We start from the raw sequence: 23628 nt of genomic DNA on the forward strand, positions 1-23628 counted from the left end.
CTTCCTTGAGTTCCAGGTTCTTGTTAGTTTTCATTGCTCAGCTGCCTTTAGTTTATGTCCATGAGGCCTCTCATGGGAAGGTCACTATGTCCTGAGAGACTGAGTTACTAATCAGCAGAAAGCTCTGGACCCACTCATATTTTCCAGAGTTTTTCTGCTGACCTGCTGACACTTTATATAAATGAGACCTAACAAACTACTGGATATAAAATCCTTATTGTTATCATTTGCCCTCAAGTTCCATAGGAATGGGGTGCTGTCTCAGTCTGTCTAAGGCTAGATCTGAACAAAGATAGGGTGATAGGCTCTGCTGCTGGACCCTCCCCAGTCGAATGGGATTTCCACCTTAGTTTTTAGAATCAGGCAGATGAGTTCAAATCTTGTCTTTACCAGTTATTAGCTTTGTGACCTTGGGGAAATAACTACTTTTTTGGTTCCAATTTTCTTTATCTGTAAATAAGTTCAGTATTTATTTTAGGGTTTTTGTTTTAGAATTGAATGTGCTAATTCCCTAATTTATTCCTCAAATACTGATCACATGGTTCTATGCTGGTGCCTTAGTAGTTGATTGCTAAGGGACTCAACAGTGAGAATGGGCATGGGGCCCCCTGGATCATACAGCTTATATTCCAGGATATGCTTGTAAAAGACAAGATTGCAGTGGATTTTTAGTAAATGTCCATTCCTTTCCTAATCCCCATTGATTGTGTATATATCTTTATACTAATATATGAACAATTTTTTTTGCAGTTTAAATCTCTTTGTAGTATATAAAGAATGTAGCTATAACAAAAATACGTGAAATAAAATGACTTGACTTTTATTTTCCTTTCAATAAGCAAAACAAAATAAAATAGAAAAGAAAAGAAAAAGTATTGAAGGAGTAGAAATAATTTTATTTCCGTGGAATCAACTCCCTATGTTAGGTTTTTCCATTGTGTTGTTCAACATCATATAAAATTGACAGGTTGTGACTTCAGTGTTGATAGCTAGGTGAGTATAGTTTCTTTTTGTGGTTGTCTTTGATGAATTATTTGCACTAGATCATAAATGATGTGCATGTTACATATTGGAAACGAGGAAACATTGGAGACATACTACCTCCAATGCAGTCATTTTGTTACCGAGTCCAAACTCGTTCTGCTCGCCGCATGACAGGCCAATAAACCGGGAGATGAGGTGTTGGAGCAAGGAATAGTGACTTCACTTGCAATGCTGGCAGACCCAGAAGACGGCAGACTGATGTCCTGGAGAACTATCTTCCCCAAGTAAGAATTCAGTCTCCTTTTATACTAAAAAGGGGGGGTGTTGTGGTTGGTTGTTGCATACTTCTTGCTTTATGAATTGTTTGTCCTTTGAATCCGCTGTTCTTGCAGCTGTCCATGTGGATCAAATCATGGTACCCCTGTAAAACCTCCAAAAAAACAAAGGCTATTCTCTATTATGCAACTTGCCATCTCTACAGAAGTGCAGATGAGCTAACATTTTTAAAGATCAGGGCCAGGAGAATAGGCTTTCCTGCAGATTTCAGGCTAAAGGCAACTTTCTTTTTCAAATGGTGCAGAGCTACCAAGTCTGAGCCTAGGAAACAGGGCACAGGTTTAAACTCAAAGGAACAGATTTAACATAGGGTAAAAACTGTTACATTTTATTACAATTCCGTTTCCAGCTTCATAGATAATATTAGTAAGAAATATGAGCAATTTTGTATTTTTGCTTCTTAATAACCGATAAGTGTACCAACTATATTTTGTGAGCAGGGATGCTGTGCAGGCATTGGGGTGACAGCAAACTCTTGTAGGGGGTGGCCGACCCTGCAACATCTCTGATGCCCCGTGAGTGTTGGTGAGGGTCCCCGTAGCCAGGGGCTCTCTTCAGGAACCAGCATATGGGCATTGACCTCTGGAGACCTCTTTTTCGGCTGCAGGAATTTTTTCAGATATTGAGATTGAAAAATCACTCCAGCTGGGAATAATTAGGGAAAAAAAAGAAAAGGAAAAGGGTTTGGAGTAGAGTAGAAGAGTAGGACTTAAGGTCACGGAGCCTGAGTGCTTGGCAGCGGGGCCTCGGGAGAGAGGGGAGCAGAGGTGGGGAGGGGCCTGGCTCCGGAACCAGCTCCTGTAATTGTCCCTGCACGCAAGCCACATAGCTTTAAATTGGCCTGGGCCACCTCTCTGGGCTGGATATCACCCTGGGCAGAACCGTGGTATCTGTAAAGTAAAATGACTTCACAACTATTGCACAGAGCTGCAGGTGTAAGAGAGCCTAAGCCTGTCTCAGAGTGCAGGGGACAAGCGGAAAGGAATGGCAAAATTTCCACTGACAATTGAAATTTTGTTAAATAGCCTGCTACAGTTGTTTGCATCACTTGAATGAATGCAGGCATATTTCTGTGGGCATTTATAGGTTCACTGAACCCCACCAGCCCCTCTTGCCCCCATCGGAGATGGGCTTTCTCAAGCACAGTGCCCCTCCTGCTTGGGTGGAAAACGCTGCTGGTCCTTGCCTGGGGCCGGGCTGCTGCAGGGCACTGAATCCCCGAGGCACGGCCTGTGAGACACGACAGGAACATCTCTGCTCTTGACTGGGTGCCTCCGTTTCCCCTGCAGTGTAAAAATGCCGGTGACTGAGTTAGAAGCATGCTTCCAAGCTGTCCATGTCCTTGGCATCCAGAAGCGGAGCCTGGAAGCTTTCGAATTTATCCAGAATGCGGTTTACATTCACCTTCAGCAGGTGAGTGTATGTCCTTACACAAGTGGAGGAATTACTGCAGTTTTCCTGGAACTTTCTCACTACAAGTCCATTTGATTTTTCTGTGCTAGGATTCAGTATGGCCTGCTAAAAACTCTGGAGTGAGATCTTGAAACCCTGATGAAGAGCATTATTTATTTCATTTCTCTATATGATACTCTTTTACTTTTAAAATTCAGAATTTTTGGTTGTTTCAAAAATTTTTTGGGGGGGTTGGAGAATCATGTTTACTCTTACCATCTTTGCAACCTGTTGCTTTGTGCCTCTCACCTGTCTTCTGTCACTTGTGAGGCGGTTCCATTTGTGACCCTGTCCGGGTTGTTCATGTTATAAAACATAAAGCCTGTAAAAGTACAGTCCCTTTTCCTCCGAAGACATTCCACAAATACTCCTTTAACCTGGGTGTGGTTTTAAGAAGACAGAATCTTTAGAACATGTCCTTGCAGGTTGCTAGTGCAAAATCCCAAAATCAATAGTCTAGCTCAACATCTAAAATCTTTCTAATTTACCTTGGAATTGTATGGATAAGTGAAGCAGTTTGCTAAGAACTCAGACCAGGTTTAGAATACAGGTTGGTGTAGCTCAGCAGGTCCTCCCAAGCTGATGCTCTGCCAGAGGGCGGGGCCGAGGGGAGAGGGCGGGTCCTGCCCTCCCTGAGGTGACAATTTCATGGCAAAGACTTTCACCTGGTGAAGAACTTGGAGTTTCTTCTAAGAAGAGTGGGTCTTAAAAGAGTCCAAAGAGCGCGGGAGTGGCACAGTCCCATTTGTCTCAAGTAGGGGAGAGCGGCTGTGGGGCCACTTAGGAGACTCGTGAGTCCAGGTGGGCAGTGTTGGTGGCTTCCACTTGAGCGGTGGGACGGTCAGTGTTTAAAAGCGAACATATTGAAGGCATGTTTAGATGGTAAAAAGGAAAGGATGAAGGCTGGCTGTGAATGCAGGATGGAGTAAGGCCCAGGTTTCTGGGTGGATTAATGAGGTAAATGATGGTCCTTCTGTGCTCTGAGGAGGGAAAGCTGCAGAGGGAGTTCTGCGGAAAACTGATGAGTTCAGCTGTGGGTAAAGTGAAAGGTTGTTAGATGTGTGGTCTGGGAGCTCAGGTGAGAGCCAGTAGTGAGTAGGGGGAGGTGAGAGGGACTTTCAAATAATTTTGTATTGTGAACATACAAATAAGTATGAGTAATGACACATTTAAAACCTCTATATTCTGGATTTAAAGCCCAGTAACATTTTGCTATACTGACTGCAGAGGTTCTTAATATTTTTTAATAGAAATAAGTAGAAACAAAATAGTGGAGTTAGTGAGCATCTTAGAGTAGATGTGTGTCCTTGTATGTATTTTTATACCTCATCTGTTTATAACCATAATCTACAAAAAGTTATCTTGCTTAGCATAAGAGTTAAACACAGGGACGTGACACACATTGTTGGGGGTTGAAGCTGATCTTCTCGGGCAAATTATGGACCCTCTCTTTGCCTTAGTTGCATCGTCTGTGACTGCCCCAGGGCCCCTCATCACAGCTGATTTCCTAGAGTAGATGTTGGGAGGGAGGCTGCTGAAGGGAGTAAGAGGTGGCAACTGCTAGGGATATTGAAGAGAGACAAAAACAGATTAAAGCCGATAAACTGAGTACAAATACCCTCTAAATAGAAGGAATCCCGCAGTGTTTTGAGCCGCTTATCATAAGGGAAAGAAAATCACGTGGATCCAAAGCTCTTGAGCATATGAGTATTGTGGGTGGGAGGGTGTCATTATAAAAGTGTTGAGAAAAGGCCTCTTTGTTTTCCTTGACATTACCAGTAAGGATGGGGAGGAGAAGCGAAACCCTCTGCTTCACAGTTGAAGGTGCTGTTTTGTGCGAAACTGACCAAAGTTTGGAAACCAGTCATCAGCGATGCTGGCAAATGAAGAGGCTTCTGGATTGGGTGGGGCACTTGCTGTGACTTACAGGTGACCTGCTGGCTGGGGGCTGTGTGGCGGGCAGTAGTTTTGCAGGGTAGCCCGGGCATAATCCCTAGCTCTGATGCTGCTGGTCTGATTAACAGACCTGGGCGCACACTGTCCTAATGGGGCAGCTCGGGATGTGGCCCTGCCGTGCTGAGAGCGAGAAGAGGGCTCCCCTGAGGAGGTGTCCCTGCGGAGAGTGGAAACGTACTCCTGCAGGGGAGGAAGAGCCTCTGAGCAGCGGGCCGGATGCACAGGCAAGACCAGCATGAGCACTGATGTTTCCGGGAGCCGGAAGTCATACAGTGGCCCAAACGGCCTTGTTCCTGAGAGACTGGAGGAAATAGATGCTGAAAAGGCAGGCTAGGGTCAGACCCTGTGGTGGGTTATGAGTGACAGGAGAGGATTGTTCAGGCAGGCATGAGACAACCCTGTGGGCGTCCCAGCTGGGGCGTCACGCCGAAGGGAAGAGCAGAGTTATAGACTTTGCCACTTATTAGCTGTGTGACTTTGAGCAATATCACCCCACCTCTCTCTATATATATCTTCATCTGTAAAGTGACACAGTGACAAGGTCGTGTCATCAGAAGTATTAGCTTAGCTCTGATCCTCTTTGTCGACTCCTGTCAGTGCTTCCCTGCAAGGTTCTGCAACCGCTGCTTTTACCCTGAGACGGGAGGGCATAGAGGGACACTGTAATACCCGAGGGCAGGAAGGGGTTGCTTTAAAATCAGACATGTAACAGCCTGCATCTGCAGACCTGCAGGCAGTTTGGTTGACGGTCCTTGAGAGGACTTTGGAGGCCTTAGCGTCGTCTTAAGTCTTGTTTCCCCTTGGGGACCGGATTTGCCTTTGGGGATTGATGTTGAAGATTTGAGCTTCTGCAAAGCTGTTTTCAGAGATGTGTATATACGTAAAATACCATATAAAATAAAATGATTTATTTAACGTGTGCGAATTTGTAGCTGTTAGGAACAACTCTGTTGGCCTGGTCTCCACGGAGGACACCAAGGGTCAGCAGAGCGTGCAGGAGGGCAGGCAGCCTGCAGTGCTTCTGCGGGGTGTTCTCCCCAGCAGGGCGCTCTGCTGAGTTGAGTCTTCTCCGAGTTTTGTTGCCAGAGGAGCAGACAGCAAATTAATGAGTTCTAGAGGGATTGTATAATGACAGGAAGAAATAGGAACCCGGAGATTTTCCGGACTAAAACACGCTTTGGTTCCTGATTCAGTGTGTTCCATTACAGAATTGATGAGTTGTGTCTATTCTGGAACGTCATTGAAATAAACGTTCAGCCTATATGTTAAGGGCTTTGTTTTATTTGGCTGGAGGACTCGAGCCGGGATGACAGCCTCTCAGATCACTCTGAGGGACTGCTCCCAAGAGGTAGGGGAGGAGCTAGGATATATAGAAGCTTACAACAAAGACCAGGTAATTGGAACAATAAAATATTGCTTGTTATCTAAAGAAAACCAGATATCTCAAGTTCAAGTATTTAGTGGTTTTCTATGTATGGTGGGAAGCAAACATTTGGGTCATTGAATTCATTCCTTTGGCAATCCCCTGGCTATCTAGGGCCAGTATCCTGTCCTTTCTTACTCTGAGTCTGCTCAGAGGGCACCACTGTGAGTGGCTGAGAGGCCGGGCTGTAGGCATGTACTCGCTGGGGGTTGGCAGCAGCCGCTGATGACTCGGATTCAGCATTCTTTGTTTACTGTCATGGTTGCAGTATTTTCATGCACATTGTAGTATTTTCATTCACAGTGCTCCCACTTGGTCCTAAATTTGACCAATATTTTGAGAGACATTTCATGACCAATTTTGTCCCACGGTGCTAGGATGGCTCATTCCTAGTTCAGGTGAAGAATCTTCTAAGTTGCCATTCAAGGTGTAAGTTTTTTTTTGTCAGGCCCTGTTGATACTAAAAGTTCTCTGGATCACCTGTCTTACTAGTCTATTATGATACAGAAAGTGTTTACCCATCTTTGCTCATTCCCATACCTAGAATCACACTATTATGTTTATTTTATTCAGGGTTATAAATTTTATCTGTTTCTTCAAGATGTTTAGCCATCATCAATCTTGTGGGCCTAGTTACACATTGGGAAATGTAATAGACAACAATTTTATAAAATAGACAGGATATAAGTAATACAGCTAGTAACGTTAATAAAGTCACGAGTAAGAATTTAATAGTCGAGAAGTTGTATTTTTGGGTTAAAATTTTGCTTGTGTTTCTGAGTTTGATCCTATGAGAAAGTTCATATTTATGGTCAGGGTCAGAGCAGGTATTAATTGGCCAGTTGAAATCTCCCACCTTGTAAGATCAACAGTGGCCTAAACAGAACTATAAATTCTTTTTAGAATAACGTTTCTGAGGGCTACCTATTTAGAGCCTTGGAGTAGGGAAACCCACCAAGGTAACACAGAAGTACTAGACATAGGTAATTTATCATAAACTTAACAAGTGGAGTAGATCATAATCAAAGGTTGAAGAAATTATCAAAGTAATTGGTATACAGTCCTGGTCCGGTGTCTTGGGTCAGCTGTCTAGCTCAGATGTCGTCTTCTTCTCATCCTGGTCTGGTAGCTTTTTCTCCATTTGGGCATTGTTTTAAGGTGAGCAGCACTCGATAGGCCAGTGCACTGCAGGGGATGTTTCAGATAGGAAATGAATCCGAGACTCCGTTTCCTTCAGCTTTGGTGTGTATGGTCTGGTAAAGAGTTCCTGAAAAAGGGTCCTTCCATTCAGGTTGGAGACAGTTCTTTAAGTCATGCCTGTTGCAGTATGTATAATCCCCTGGCTGCAGGTCATGGGGCATTGGAACTTTACCCAAGGATAGATTTCTGAGCTTCAGAAACAAACCTAGAGTATCCTTTTCATAATTCAATTAAACCGTACAGTAATGTGACATAACAGCAAGGAATGATCTGGGAAGTGTCTTAGTAAATATGGACCTCAATTAACAAAACTAGAATTTAATATCCACTAAAATATAATTTATTTTCTCTCTTAAGTTACCCTCAGTTTTCTCAAATATAGCCAAATCAAGATTAATTTTTTACAAGTTAAGTCTGATTATTTGATCATGTAGGCTTTTTTAAATTGGCTGTGTTGGAAGTTTTAATACGGAGTCTCAGGGTAGAATGTTAAGGTTTGCTAAGGCCAAGAAAGACACGTCAAGGCTTTTCATGGGTTTCTGCCTTACAGATTTAGGTAAATTCTTTTCTCTTTAAAATCCTTAAAATATCTTTATACTCCTATATCTGTTAGGAGATGATCTCCCTAATTTGTTTGATAGAGCCACTGGGGACCTAAGTGTTTTTAGTCTCTTGAGGGATCAGATAGAGAGAAAAGATAAGTGTTCCAAGTGTGATTACATAGGTATAATTTATCAAATTGCTGTGAACCATAACTAGCTTAAGGAGAAGAGATTCTTTACGTCTGGGAAACAGGTTAAAAGCCAGTAGTATTTCAAACAATATCAAAAATTATAACCATATTCAGCAGGTTAATCAGTCCCATGTAACTAATTCTTTTAATGAGAGTTTTCATTAGAACTTTAAAATGTCTTACCCAGTTTAGTTCAGTGCTATAGTGTGAAATTTATTAGGAATCAGTAAATCTCCTTGAAGAGAAAGCATTTTGCAAAACCATCAGAAGAAAACAATTAACTCTCTATAAATGACAAAAGATTTAAAAGCATGGTTAAACACCGTTACACTATAATCAATAAAGAAATCTGTTCACTATACCCATAATTATCACTGGTAACATTTCAGATATACCAGAATTTTAGGGAGTCCATATAATTTCTACAATATCTATATTAATAATATTGTCTCATTCAATATAACCTTAGAAGTTTTATGATTCATTTGACAATTCCATGTTATTTAAAATGCCAAATGAAACTTTATAGTTAAAAATCTCTCTTTGGGATGTTTCAGGGGCCTTCTGTAGCATCCCAAACTTAACTGGAGATTAAAAGAATTTTAATTAATTAAATTAATTTTTATTTAATTAATTAGAATTTTATATTTGGGGAGCTTTTTGAAAGATTTCAGAACACTTGATCAGATAAACATATAGATCACTGTAATGTAGTACTAATTCATTAACAAGAAAATATGTCAAATGTAAAGGCAGAACAGATCAGCTAAGTGGTATAAGAAGTTTTACAATCTGTTACTGAAGGTGGATTAATATTTTAAGAAAATTGTTTCCTCTCACCAGAGAGAAAACCAAGTCTAATCTTGTTCCAGCTAACTTCTAAGATTCATTTACGTTGCCCAATTTAATTCTAAACTTAGCCAATTCTGACCACGTACAAAACTTTCCTCAGGGTTCCTTTTCCACAAGCCTTCCACAGCTTTCTATACTTATATTAGTGTGTCCCTTATTTTGTCTTCCATTCAGAGGTAACCAGCTTCAGGAGAAAGTCACTATTTTTCATTAACAAAGTATTATTCCATTCTTACATCTTCCTTTACGCATTTATATTACTTTCCTAGGATACTGAGATCATTCCCTTACTAATAGAGACTATTTCAGTGTGGCACCAACCATTTATTAATATTTCTATATACCTTTAGTTTCACTGTAAGAGGAAGTTAAATGTTAAGTAATTCGTATTTCAATGTTATTTTATCTGAAAATGGCATAGCTATTTAATAAAATCTTGTCATTTAACTTAATTTAGCACAACACTAGAATTTAAAGATACCAAACACTTAGAGATTATCTTAAACATACATTTTAAAAATATATTTTAAATATTTACCCAAAGCTCTCATCTCATTTGCATTTAATTTACTTAAAATTTTACCACAGCACATTACTTTTATTTTTTTTTTGACAAATCTGCAACAGATATAACAGGATCTTATTTGACTTTCATTAAACCTAGGTACAGTAAAGGTATTATACATAATATTGATGACTTTAAAGATGTCTATATTAATTAGAACATACTTAAACTAAACAATATCAAATATTATCTTAATATTGAATATTTTCCATTTCACATGACGCTGAAAGTCAATTTGTTCAGTTGTTATTTTAAAAATACTTAATGTTTAAGCTCTTATATTTTTACATCAATTAAGCAGAGCTCTATGACTTTGAATTTTTTTTCTTTAGCAGTAGAAATATCTCACTTCTATAATTTGTACACAGGCTTATAATCAGAAAAAAGCTAGAGATCTCATAGCTTCACTTTAAAACTTACTTATAAGATAGGTATAATAATAGTTGGAGTAAGCTGAATTTGCTTGCTCAAATCATTAAGGCTTACTATTTATGAAACAGACAGTTAAAATTTCTTCACAATGTCTGAAGGACCCTTCAGAGTTCTGAGTTCTAATATGCCAAAAATTTCTTGGCCTTAAGGTTTATTTCGTTGAGCTAATTAGACTCAGTCCTAGGTCACTGTTTGTTGTATTTATATTTCTGATGTGCAAGACAAAGACACTGTCTTCCAGGTCCCCAGAGAACTGCTCTCTCACCCAGGCCGTATTTTATCTCCTTAAATGGCATTTTTGTATCAGTGAGAAGAGCTGTAAACAAAGAATTCCATGTTTTAAAACTTTAAGGCTTACTTAAATATGTCTTCCAAAACTTGCATAAGGCATTTAGTAAGATCTCTTTTCCTTGTGTTATAAGTTAAACCCAGGGTAAACCTGTATTTTCTTATTAGCCACTCAAATTAGTTTTTAGTTTTACATTATATTGGACGGCTTATGTAACTATATTGGTTTATTTTAATTTGTTCAATTAATATTTTCAGAGGGACAGATATGTGCCTAGCCTTATAATACCAAGAAGGGGAAGTGTTTTTCCTCTTAAACATATGTATCCCACAACACAAGCAAAAGTTTTGTATAAAGACCATTTAAATATACCAATTTCACAAACTTTTATCTCAATTTTATTAAATCTTATACCTTTAATTTTTATATTTATTAAGTTTAATCAATAATTCTTATTTCTTGAAGGAGTGCCAGAAACCTTTTTTTGTGTGTGTGTGCATTGTATATAATTTTATAGAAGTCTCTAGGATGCCCAAGATTCAGCCAAAGAGCTTAGGCACTTCTCAGTTTTTAATTTCATTAATTGGTCTGTTATCCCAATTATTGATCAAGTATTTCAGTCTATATATACATATATTTCAAACTGTGGTAAGTAAAATGGGCTTGTTTGAACTTTAATCTTGGGGGGGAGTAGGTGAACTCCTTGGCCCTTTTTTTTTTAACTTTACGTTGTGTAGTATCAAAACCCTGTATGTAAATCCAAAAATGTCCATTTTATTTATTTGATTCAAAATAACCATATAAAAATATTTATCCTTTTGGGATAAGCCACTTATTTTTTTTTGACATTTTTACAATCATTTTTCCAGTTATTCAACCTAATTAACATTAATTATTCTAAGTTTTTATTAGCATATCTAGAAACATTTATCAGAAAGGAAAACACAAACGTAGCTTTTCAAACCAGTTTTATTTTTTTAACTAAGTTCTTAGGTTAACCATTAGATATATTTTTCTACATTTAAACTTGATTTTAATAGAAACCATAAAAAAACTGTTTATAATGAGATCTCTTTAAACTTTCACCAATTAAAAAGTTTTTCCAAATTAAAAAATCCATCATATGGCCGTCAATTTATATACAAATATAATATATATATAGTGATTTTAAACCAATAAGATGAAGAGGCACTTCCACATGAGAGTCGGGGTGTTGCCTAAATAAAATTCAAAGGTTTACTCTCCAAAAGCTAAAAGCCTTTGTGGTCCAGGCTGATGCAGCAAAGTTTAAGTTGGCAAAATATCTGAAAATTGGTACAATCAAAGAATTGCTTAGAATCCCAATTTATTTGCGTGGCCACCATATGTACACAATACTTGAAACTTTTGTATGGTGGAGTCCAAGGTTTCCTTTAAAAAATAAACTAAACATACATATACATACATACACACACTTAAAACACCCAGAGAAAGATAAAACATTTACATTTCAAGGACACAGGAAGAGAAATCCAAGTTACCCCTAAAGGGGATTTTGTTTTTATAAGTTCAGAATTCCAAAAAATGTTTTTATCAGGCCTGGTTAGTTATTTTCAGAGTGAGTTTTTTTTTTTTCTTATTCCCAATTAATGTTGTAAATTTTGTATGTACATAAACCTGGCTGGGGTAATAGTTGGAGACTGGCAATCTGTCATTTCTTTTTCTTTTCTTTTCTGTTCTTTATTTTTTTTTTTTGAAAGTTCTATTCCCCATTGTAAGGTCGGGTTCTCAGAATAAATTTGCTAGTAAGATTTCCCACAGGGACAACTCTGTGTCATGAAGTCTTTGTGTCTACCACTCCTGGAAGATTCTCTGTCACCCGAGAAAGCTGTTACCAGCCAGGAGGATGGTCCGAATTTTGGAGTTGAAAGTTTCCTCATAAGAGTTTTACTTTTATCCTGAAAAATTCAATGGAGGTAACCAAATTGAGGAAAATATTAGACCAGACTCTTACCTAACCACTCAGTCCTGAACCCAGTGTCTTTCAACTTGGACTCACTCAGGATGTCTCCACTGGGTGAGTATTTTCCTCATATGTTTCCACCAGCCCCACTTTGGACATATCCTCAAGGTGGATATTTCCTGTTATCTTTCAACCAGGCCCCACTCAATATGTCTCCACTGGGTGGGTAATTCACCTCAGTTTCTTTCAACTGGAGGGCCACGTACCTGGATACACCGCCAGATAAAACTTAGGATCATCAACCAATATGTGAGATCCGAGAACCTAGAGAGACTCACCCAAATTCATCTGGACTCCCCGAGGAGGTGGATGGGCACAAAGGGCCACTGCTGGTACCAAGGCTCCGGTTACTTGGAGAGTTCAGGTGGAGAGAAATCTGCTGTGGTGCTTCATGGTGTCCAAAACTGTTGACTGAAATACATGTGCAGCCTAAAAGTTAAGAGTTATGTTTCATTTGGCGGGAGGACTCGAGCTAGGATGACAGCCTGTCAGAACTCTCTGAGGGACTGCTCCCAAGAGGTTGAGGCAGAGCTAGGATATATAGGAGCTTTACAACAAAGACCAGGTTGTTGGAACAATAAAAGATTGCTTGTTATCTAAAGAAAGCCAGGTATCTCAAGTTCAAGAATTTAGTACTTTTGTATGTGTGAGAGGAAGCAAATATTTGGACTCACTGAATTCATTTTTTAGACAAGCACCTAGCTATCTCGGGCCAGTAGCCTGTCCTTTCTTATTCTGAGTCTGCTCAGATGACACCATTGTGAGTTGCTGTAGCAGCTGGGCTGCAGGCCTGTCCTAGCTGGGGGGTGGCGGCAGCCTTTAATGACTTGGTTTCAGTATTCTTTGTTTACTGTCATGGTTGCAGTATTCTCATTCACATTGTAGTATTTTCGTTCACAGACTGATTATGGATAATCTGCAACCTTGGAAAGCAACCGAGATGGAATTACTGCAGGTACCTTCTGCTTTAATAAGCCGTGTGCAAACATAAACAGGGAGGAAGCATACACTTGGATTTGGAGGTGTAGGAAAGGGATCCTGCACATTGCAGGAGAACGCAATGCAGAATTCCTTACGTCCACCTTTCTTTACTGTAGTGGTTTCTGAGAACAGTTTATGGTAATTAACCAACATTGACAAACTGCACAAATTGCATTTAAGAGCTGGCCGGCTGAAACTTGTGTATTGGAGAGGTGGAATTCAAAGGCAAGTGGTCAGGTGGATTGGAGAGAGATGGAGCCAAGGCCTGGGCCCAGATTCCGGTTTAAATTGCCATTTCTTCACCATAGGGCCTTGGAATAGAATTCAAAATCTCTTAACCTGTTGGTGAATCTGTGAAATGGGCATAATATTCGTTTCACCCTGGGATTGTTGTAAGATCTAAAGAGTATTATAGCACACATGAAGCACTTAACCCACTGGCACTTAGCAGTGTTCACTGTGTGGGGCCGCCCCGCTTAGCATGTGTCAGAGCCGTAAAGGCAGCATTTGTCTGTTGAGGATGCACTTGCAGCCCCTTGGCTAGGTTATGAATTTGGTGATTTCCTATAATCCTTGTAATTCTATGTGCCATGGACAGTTATTTTCATGGACAGATGAGGAATCTCATGGTAAAAAGACTGTATAATTTGCCCAAAATCAGACCATAATTTTGGGTGCAGAGGCCTCGGTTCAGCATGGGCCCCTGGGCCTTCTGCCCTCTCTGTTCAGCACCAGAGCCAGATATGGAGTCGGCTGTTTCCCTGCCCAGAATATCCGGCAGGCCGCAAGACACATCTGGCCCTGTGCTGCTTGAGCAAAAACTCCGAAGGAGAGACAGTTACAAAAGGGATAAACATAAAAACAGACGACAGCAAATTGTGATCATCTCTGAGAAGGAAAGGAACATGTCTCGCCGTGCAGAGCTGGAAGCTTTCCCGTCTGGGCTGCTCTGGGGGTGTTCATCTCAGCTAAACAAGTTCTGCTGCTGCACCAAGGCAGGAAGGCAGGGCGCGTGTGGCCAGGTAGACAGGGCCTCGTTGATCGTACTCATTCCCCATTAAGCGACAGTTCTCTCGGGCACTTAACTAATAAACAGATGTTGGCCATAATCATCACGCACTTTGCTTGGTAGTTTTATTGGCCCCAGCATTGAGATGAGGTCATTGAAGCTGGGGAGTTTGCTGCATGCCCGTGATTACCTTGCAAATACCCCGACTGTTCTTTCAATCTAGACTGGTGTGGCTGTCATGTCCCAGCCCTGTGAATGGCATCGTGTAGCTCCTCCCAAGTGGCCCAAATGACTGACATTGATATGCTTAATTCGTTGGAAATAGTATGTGACAATAATAGAAAAAGGTAGTAAGAAATTGTTTGGAAAACTGGAAAAAACCTTTTCTTCCCCAGCTGGGGGAGCGTAACCTGTATCACTCACCCTACTCACTGCCTGTCACCTCCTCCCCGCCGACTCCGTGTTCATAAGCCACACTGAGTCTTGGGAGAACATTTTGCCTCATGACACTTTTGACTAGGACCTGCAACTTCTTTGTCCCTGGTTAACTCTCTCTTCAAAGCCTTTCAGCTTTTTTGCAGGCTCCTCCACTCAGATGTAAGAATAGCCTCTTTAAACTTCTTGATGCAGCTCCTTAATGAAGATCTTGTGATGGAAACCTAGCCAAAACTGGGATGTATGCATATAGTGGCTGCAAACTCAGCACTTTGTTAGTTCAGAATCAGAGGGGTGAGTGACTCAGGAAATGCTTTTTTAAGGTAACAAGGGGAAAGTGAAAGGACGCTTGCTGTGTAAGAAAGAAACATCTCAATCACAGCCAGTAAGGCACCTGTGTTCAGGATGGGGTGTGGCGAGTGCAGAGTTTTCACAAAGAAAATAGTGGTGTGATGGGAGCGAGGACAGTTGGGTACTTTATTGGGGAGGAAAAAAAGTGGGCTGAACATTTCCTTGTTGAACAAGAGGATTGTGACATGATGTGCTTGTATTTTGGAGAGAAGGGTTTTGTGGGGACAAGCCTAGGAGTACGCTGTATGTCTGGGGAGTCAGCACAACAGAGAAACACAGAGAACCGGGCAGACCCCAAGACCCATGCTGGGGGAGAGACTGCCCACCAATTGGAGCCCTGGAGGCTGCTTCTGTCCCTTAGCTGTGGCCTCAGACCTCCCTTCACAGCCCAGTCCTGTTGATACAAGAATAAAAAACGTTGGGCATGAGAAGGGCTGTGTCCCAGGCTTTCATTGAGCCCCTGGGATGTGCCCCACCAGATTTTGTTCCTTAACTTCATGCAGTAAAGAATTCAAGAGCAAGCCAGTGTTGAGTAAAGGTAGATTTATTCAGAGAGATACATTGATAGGCAAGAGAAACTTCACGAGGTGTGGGGGTTTGATGCTCATATAAGAAGTAGGTACACACTCCACACATTGTGGGCCTTCCCCAAAGAGGGAGAGAGAGTGGTGACCGCGAGGTGGCGCTGTGTTGCTTGTTTTCTTGGGCTTGGTGGTTTCATATGCTAATAAGTAGAAGGACCAGCCTTAGGGCAAGGGGCTAGGATTCCCAGGGAGTTGTCCATTTCCCACCCTTTGACCTTTTGTGGCTAGCATTGGGACTGCCATGTTGCCTGGGGCATGTTATTCACCAAGTTACTATTACAATGGATGTTTACTGAAGCTCAAGATCTGCTAGAAGTTAAATCTCTTCATCCTGAGCCTCAAGGCCTATTGGGGTTTGAATCCTTTAACATTTTGATGTTAATTGCGGTGGCCTTCCTTGAATGGCTGTGCTCTTCCCCCTTCCATCCTGTCTCACTGTGATGACACAGAGACAGCAAAGGTCGGGCCCTACCTGTGCTCCTGCATTTAAAGGTGGGAGGTGTGAGGTGGGCTTATGATGACCCTGAATGGTAAGAAAAATGTTTCAGATTTTCCTACGTGAGACATGGGGACCTGACAGCAACCTCCGCAGATTTATCTCACGGGCTTTATCGCTTGTGTTGTTATAGAAACAACAGGCAAGCCAAGAAACAAGTATAACTCACAAGGTTGTAGTACTGAGATTTATTTAGCTGGCACGCTCAGAGGGGCTTCATTTCCAAAGCTCTGAGCACCTCCAAGACGTGCACATGAGGTTTTATAGGGTTAATTACAAGTATGGGGCTATTAGCCAATAAGGCTCAAACAACAAAAAGCAAGGAATCAGTACACTGAAGCTTATCAATTTGGAACAGATCCCGTTACTGACAATTGTTGTCCTTGGATTTACGTGTTAGATTATTAGCCCATTAAACTGACACTAAACTTCAGGTTTACCAGGTAGCTCAGCAAAACTTAGATCAGTAAACCGACACTTATCACACTTAGATTTGTGACTTAGCTTGTTAGCCCAGCTGGGGTTTTCCTTCACAGTGTCACTTCTATTTTTTATTTTTCTTTTTATCTTTTTTTAAGTATTTAACCCAAATTTAATATCAGGGTTTTTTGGGAAAGAAATTTCTCTTTATCTTTTCTTTGGGGTTCTTTTGGGGGGGAGGTAATTAGATGTATTTATCTGTTAGTGGAGGCCCTGGGGCTTGAACCCAGGACCCCGTGCACGCTAAGCACATGCTCTACCACCCGCCCCATCATCATTTTCTTTTTGCTTTAGCTGCCAAGAATCTTACAGCTGAATTTGTAGTCGGCCTTTAACACTTGCCCTGACTTCATGGAATCCATTTTTATGAGTTTATCTCCCCCTGGTTTCATTTAAGTATTGAATCTCCATTTTCTCTTCACTCGGTTTTGCATTTTTGTTGTTATGGTTGTTAAGCTGTGTTTAACAGAATTGTTTAAATTCTCTTTTAGCAAGAGGCTGAATGTAAATAAATATGTAAGCAAACAGCACAATTAAATGCTTTTATACATTCTGAGCTGTTTAGTAGTAACTTAAAAACCGAATTGAATATTAAAGTGATAGCATTTTAAAAATATTTTTTAATTTTTCATAAAAATATAGCTGATTTAAAATATGATATTAGTTTCAGGTGTACAATAGATGCTCCATTTATAGTTACTGTAAAACATTGTCTGTATTCCCTGTGTTGTAAGATACATCCCTCTAGCGTGTTTACATTACATGTTGCAGTTTGTATAAGAAAGTTGGGTAACGCAGAGTCTGGAACGTGGCTGTGTATGACTCAGGTTCACGCTCACCCTGCCTGTCAGAGCTCAGGCCTTCACTCCTTTCTGCAGGGGAGCGAGTGGAGGCAGCTCTCATCAGCGCTGTCACCACCCTCTGAGTGGCAGTGACAGCAGTGACTGTGTGTGGACGTGCAAATTGTTTTTCCAAGAGCTTTATATGCATTTCTGCATTTAATAATTGAAGCCCTCCTGTGAGGAAGCATTTTTAATGCATAATACATTTTATTTTGATATTGATAGATTTCAAACCTCTGGAAAATTTACAGTAGTACAATAAACGCTTAGATACAGTTCACCTTATAGGGCACTATTTGGCTTTCTGTGTCTGGCTTATTTTAGCATAAAATTTCAAGGTTCATCCATATTGTAGCCTGAATCAGTACTTTATTCTTTTTGTTTGATAATATCCTTTTCCATTTTTTTTGGTTTTAGTCTATTTAAAAATATTTTCATTGAAGTCTAGTCAGTTTATAATGTTGTGTCAGTTTCTTGTCTACAGCACAAGACTTCAGTTAAAAAGGAACATACCTGCATTCATTTTCATACTGTTTTTAAACATAAGTTACAATAAGATATTAAATATATTCTCCTGTGCTATACAGTATAAACTTGCTGTTTATTCTTTACATACTCAGTAACTGCAAATCTTGAACTCCCAATTTATTCCTTCCCACACCCTCCCCCCTCTGGTAACCACAGTTTGTTTTCTGTGACTCTGTGTCTGTTTCTGTTCTGTAGATAAGTTTATTTTTTTGTTTCTTTCTTTTTTTTTTTTAGATTCCACATGTCAGCAATCTCATGTGGTATTTTCGTTTCTCTTTCTGGCTTACTTCACTTAGAATGACATTCTCCATGTCCATTGATGTTGCTGCAAATGGCATTATTTTATTATTATTTTATGGCTGAATAGTAGTCTATAGGACAAATATGCTACAACCTCTTTATCCAGCCATCTGTCAGTGGACATTTCGGTTGTTTCCATGTCTTGCTATTGTAAATAGTGCTGCTGTGAACATTGGGGTGTAGGTGTCTTTTTGAATTAGGGTTCCTTCTGGATATATGCCCAGGAGTGGGATTGCTGGGTCATCTGGGAGGTCAAGGTTTTGTCTTTTGATGAACCTCTATACATTTTTCCACAATGGCTCCACCAAACTGCATTCCCACCACAGTGTAGGAGGGTTCCCAATTCTCCGCAGCCTCTCCAGTATTTATTGTCTGTGAACTTCTCAATGATGGCTATTCTGACTGGTGAGAGGTGATATTTGATTGCAGTTTTGATTTGCATTTCTCTGATAATGATATTGAACATTTTTTCATGTGCCTACTGGCCATTTGTGCGTCTTCATTGGAGAAATGTTTCTTTAGGACTTCTACCATTTTTTGAATTGAATTGTTTGTTTTCCTTTCTTATTAAGTGTAAAAGCTGTTTACATATTCTGGGAATTAAGCCCCTAGCAGTTTCATTTATTGCAAATATTTTCTCCCATTCCATAGGTTGGTTGTCTTTTTGTTTTGCTTACTGTTTCCTTAGCTGTGCAAAAGTTTGTAAGTTTAATTAGATCCCTCTTGTATATTTTTGGTTGTTTTTCTATTGCTTGAGTAGACTGCTCTAGGAAAACATTGCTGAGATGTATGTCACATGTTTTGCCTATGGTTGCTTCTAAGAGGTTTATAGTGTCTTGTCTATATGTTTAATTCTTTAACACATTTTGAATTCATTTTTGTGTATGCTGTGAGGGAGTAGTCTAACTTCATTGATTTACATGCAGCTGTGCAGTTTTCCCTGCACCATTTGCTGAAGAGGCTGTCTTTACTCCATTGTATGTTCTCACCTCCTTTGTCAAAGTTTGAATGACCAAAAGTTTGTGGGCCTATTCTTGGTAAATGTGTTTATCCGTTCATTGATGGATGGATATTGTTAGTAACTTTTGGCTACTCTGAATGATACTGCTATGAATATTGATGTGAAATTTTTATGAGAATATGTTTTCATTCTGTTGGCTGTACAGTTGGCCCTCCATATCTGTAGTTTCCACTACATGGATCCAGATGGCTGATTGTAAAGGGACTCGAACATCCTTGGATTATGGTATCCAGGGTGTGGGGTTCCTGAAACCAACCCCCCAAGGGTATTGAGGGATGACTCTACATATAGGAGTGGAATTGCTGAGCCATATAACTCTAAGCTTTTGAGGAAATACCAGGCTTCTCCAAAGAAGTTACACAATTGTCCCTTTCCCCTGGCCGCATATGAGGTTTCTCTGCCTCCTGAATGACATTTGTTATTGTCCGTGATTTGGTAATAACCATCCTAGTGGGTGTAAAATGAGATCTCATTTTGATTTTGATTTGTCTAGTGATGTTGAGCATCTTTTCATATGCTTATTGGCCATTTGTATATGTATCTAAATTCATGGTAAATTTAAAAATTGGGTCTGTTTTATTGTATTGTTCAGTTGTAAGAATTCGTTATATATCCTGGATGCTACTCTCTTATTAGATACATGTTTTGCAAAATTGTTCTTCTATTCTGCACATTGTCTTTCACTATATTTTTTTAAAGATTAAAACAATTTCTTTACAGGGGAGGTAGTTAGATGTAATGATTTATTTTATTTTTCTTGCTAAGCAAGCACTCTCTGACTTGAGATACCCATTTCCCCTGTCATTTCACTTTCTTGATGATGTCCTTTGTAAGAAAAGGGTTTTAATTTTGATGAAGTCCAGTTTATCTGCTTTTTTCTTCTATCACTTGTGCTCTTGGTATTGTATCCAGGAAACCAAAGCCTATCCTAGGACCACAAAGATTTATACTGTGTCTTCTTTTAGAAAGTTTATAGGTTTAATTTTTACATTTCTGTCTGTGATCTACTTTGTTTTAATTTTTATTTGTTATATAAAATATGGGTGTTCAGATTCCAGATTGATTCTTTTGCCTGCAGACACCCAGCTGTCCCTGCACAATTTGTTGAATAGACTATTCTTTCAATGGGGTGTTTTTGGCCCCCTAGTGGAAAACTGTCTGTAAATGTAAGTTTTTCCCCGTGGGTTTTTATTGTGTCTCATAGATTTATTTATCCAAACTTATGCCAGCAACATACTGACTTATTACTATAACATTTTAGTACCTTTTAAAGTGAGTCCTCCAACTTTACTCTTCTTTTGCAAGGTTGTTTTGGCTATCCTGGGCCCCTTGCACGTCCATAATAATTTTGGGATCAGTTTTTCAATTTTTGCAAAGAAGTCAGCTGGAATTTTGATAGGGATTCCACTGTATATGTAGATCATTTTGAGGAGTCTTAATATTTTTAATAATACTGTCTATCATTCCATGGAAATGGGATGTCTTCCATATATGTAGATCTTTTAAAATTTATTTTGGTGATACTTCAAAAAGTTCAATGTACAAATCTTGTAAATTTTTGTTAAATGTATCTCTCATTTTATTTTTAATGCTGCTGTAATTGGAAATGCTGAGTTTCTTATGGGTGGGACTATATATCAATCTTCTTATTTCTAGAATTCCTTAACAGCAATTACCCTAGTTATATATTTGCTACTTAAATCTATCCACAACAATTCCCCACCCCGTGTTATAAGAAACCAAGACCCAAGTTAAGCTACCTGAACACCTATGTGGAAATGTGAAATGAGACCCTTGGGTGGGGCTTTGTGCAGATGATACTGGAGCTTATTCAGGATGGCTTCATCGTAATTTCTTTTAAACAACCCTTTCGGTGTATTTAGTCAGATACATTAAGAACATGCCCTTTTGATGTGCGGAGTAGCTAAGACTATGATTTTCAAATAATTTCTAATGAGAGTGTTGTTCTTGAAACCTAATTTGCATCAATCTTTGAAGATTTATGTTTCAGGGGCTTTGACTAAAGAACACCTGTCTTTAATCAATAACGACAACTAAATGCTCAAGCAACATGTAAGAGCTTGAGCAAACTGCCCCTACCCTATAGTGCTGGGTGGCTGCAGCTGCAACTGGAGTCAGCGCTTACCTATCCCAGTACGCTTGTGCTGATCTGCTCAAAGTGGTTCGTCCAACAGTTTGTCAGTAGTCTGTTGGACAAAGTCATTAAAAATTGATTGAAGGATGCTGGAATGCAATATAATCTTATTAATATTAATTAAGCACATATTGAGTGCTTATTGTATGATGGAATTGTCCCTCAGCCTCACATGAATATTATTTCTCATAAAACCTCACATATTTCCTTGTTAATCTCACTTTACAGATAAGGAGACAGACAATTAGGTCTTCTCTCTTTTGGGGGAGCTCATTATCAATGATGGGAAGTTATAAGGAAAAAGATATTGATTCATCATGAGAAAACATTTTTCTGAGGGTCAGCAAAGAAGAAGATGAACACTGAAGAAGGTGATCATTGTTCAAGTGAGACAAGACCTGGGTTGTGCGGAGTCAGCATCCCTGTCCTAGAGAAGGCACGTGTAGAGCTGCGTACTGGGTGAGGCGGCGCGGCCGCGCAGGGAACGCGGATGCTGGGCCGTTGGGCTGTGCTCAGGCCCGGTGGGGCTTTCTCCTAAGGGCAGTGGACCATCATTGACAGATTTTATGTTGGAGAGTGGGGTGCTCTCGTAGTTCACTTTTGTCTTGTAGAATGCTTGGAAACATTTAGAAGGCTTGGCAGGAGGTGATGTGATGAGTCAGAGTAGGGTGGCTGTGAGGTGTAGCAGTGTTCAATTTTCAAGTTGTTTTCAGGCCCAGGCTTGTGGCTCAGTAGCCGTGTCAGTTTGAATGACGCACTCAAGGAAGTGAAACAATTTATCTAATCAGTTGAAGCAGTGATGTACCCAATTCCCAGGACTGTTGTGGAGATCCAGTGAGATAAGGTTTGCAGTGTGCAGCATGGTCCCAGCACAGAGTCAGTGCTGAGTGAGTGACAGTGAGTATCTGGTAGGTCAGGTGTGGGTGGTGGGACTCGGTGTCTGAGGATATCTGGGCTCTGAAGGAGGGGTCCATTCACATCTGTGAGTGATGGGTCTGAGTTGGGAGAGGCACGGAGAACTTAGCCCCGGACCAGAGGCCCTGGGCAGGACGGCTATTGGAGGAGCACTGTGAAGTCAGCTCTTTGCAGGTGGAGTTGGAGGTGCCCTTGTGACATCTAAGTGCAGTGTCACGAGCTGAAAGAGGAGGTCTGGGCCCAGGCTGTGCATTTTCGAATAATGTCAACTCCTGAGGACACCGAAGTATTGATCACTGAACGGAAGTCATACTTTACAGGACAAATGAATAGTAGTATCACCTCTGTCATCAAAGCTCACGTCTATTTATTCATCACTCAGTTTGCTAATTGGGTACTTACAGAGCTCACTTCACCGTCCTCCCGTGGGCTCAGGCTCCACAGAAAAGAGCTGGTGTGTCTTCCTCTTTTCCAGAAGAAGACACATTTAGCTTGTAGCCTTCTGTACCTCGCCAGACTTAGGATATTAGTTTGTTGGTTTAATTGTATTTTCTGTTGGCCATGTCCTGACAGGAGAGAAATTTTACCTCATGGTCATGTTTCAATTAGCTGTTACTGAGAATTGCTGATCTGATACATAGTGTATGTATTATATTAACTTTGTAGAGTAGTTATCATTTTTCTGTCTTTGCCCTTTAATTTTGATTGCCCCTTCAGTGTTCTATCCTTTTTGGGGCCTTATTTTTTTTTAATTAAAAAATGTCTGTTAACAGTTAAGAAAACAAAAACAAAGAAAAAATGCACATGGGAGCTAAATTTAGAAAATGTCTAGTGTGTTTTCTATCTCGGCAATGGAGGGTTCTAGAAACTCGTGAAAACTTTCATTACATAAGTTCCTTAAAATGCTGATTAAGAAATAAAACCTTCCTTCCTCATCTTTCAAGCTGCACAACTAATTGTCAAGAAAGTGAGGGGAAATTCTCAGAAGCCAAGACAAATGAGAAAGCAGGGTTTCTGGGAGATATGCGAGCCTTAGAATCCCTGGGGTGCTGGTTCGATCCTGAACTGATTTTCAGTTGCCTTGACAGGAGGGCAGGATGTGAGCCCCAGGCCTCTGACACTAGGAGTTGGATGGGGGATCATATTATGGGCCAAGCCCATCCTGAGGATCTTGGTTTACTAAAGGGTGAAATAGGAAATAAAAGAATTCCTCAAGGCAAGAAAATAAGGAAAGTCAATTTTGTTGGAAGAGGGGAAAAATAACAAATCCAAAGTAAGGATATAGTTTAAAGTTGTTCTGGCATTAG

General features: G+C 40.2%; 1 protein-coding gene across 1 annotated transcript in view; it reads left to right on the top strand.

Annotated features, from left to right (window-relative positions):
- Positions 1-23628, top strand: part of LOC140692911 (uncharacterized) — an 87600-nt gene that overhangs the window by 33354 nt on the left and 30618 nt on the right. Inside the window, exons 8-9 of the mRNA XM_072957120.1 lie at positions 1159-1268; positions 2610-2733. Of these exons, the coding sequence (XP_072813221.1) occupies positions 1213-1268; positions 2610-2733 (180 nt within the window). The 5' untranslated portion in view covers positions 1159-1212. The remainder of the gene's footprint in view (positions 1-1158; positions 1269-2609; positions 2734-23628) is intronic.

Source organism: Vicugna pacos, unplaced genomic scaffold (genome assembly GCF_048564905.1).
Source record: "Vicugna pacos unplaced genomic scaffold, VicPac4 scaffold_19, whole genome shotgun sequence".
NCBI lineage: Eukaryota > Metazoa > Chordata > Mammalia > Artiodactyla > Camelidae > Vicugna > Vicugna pacos.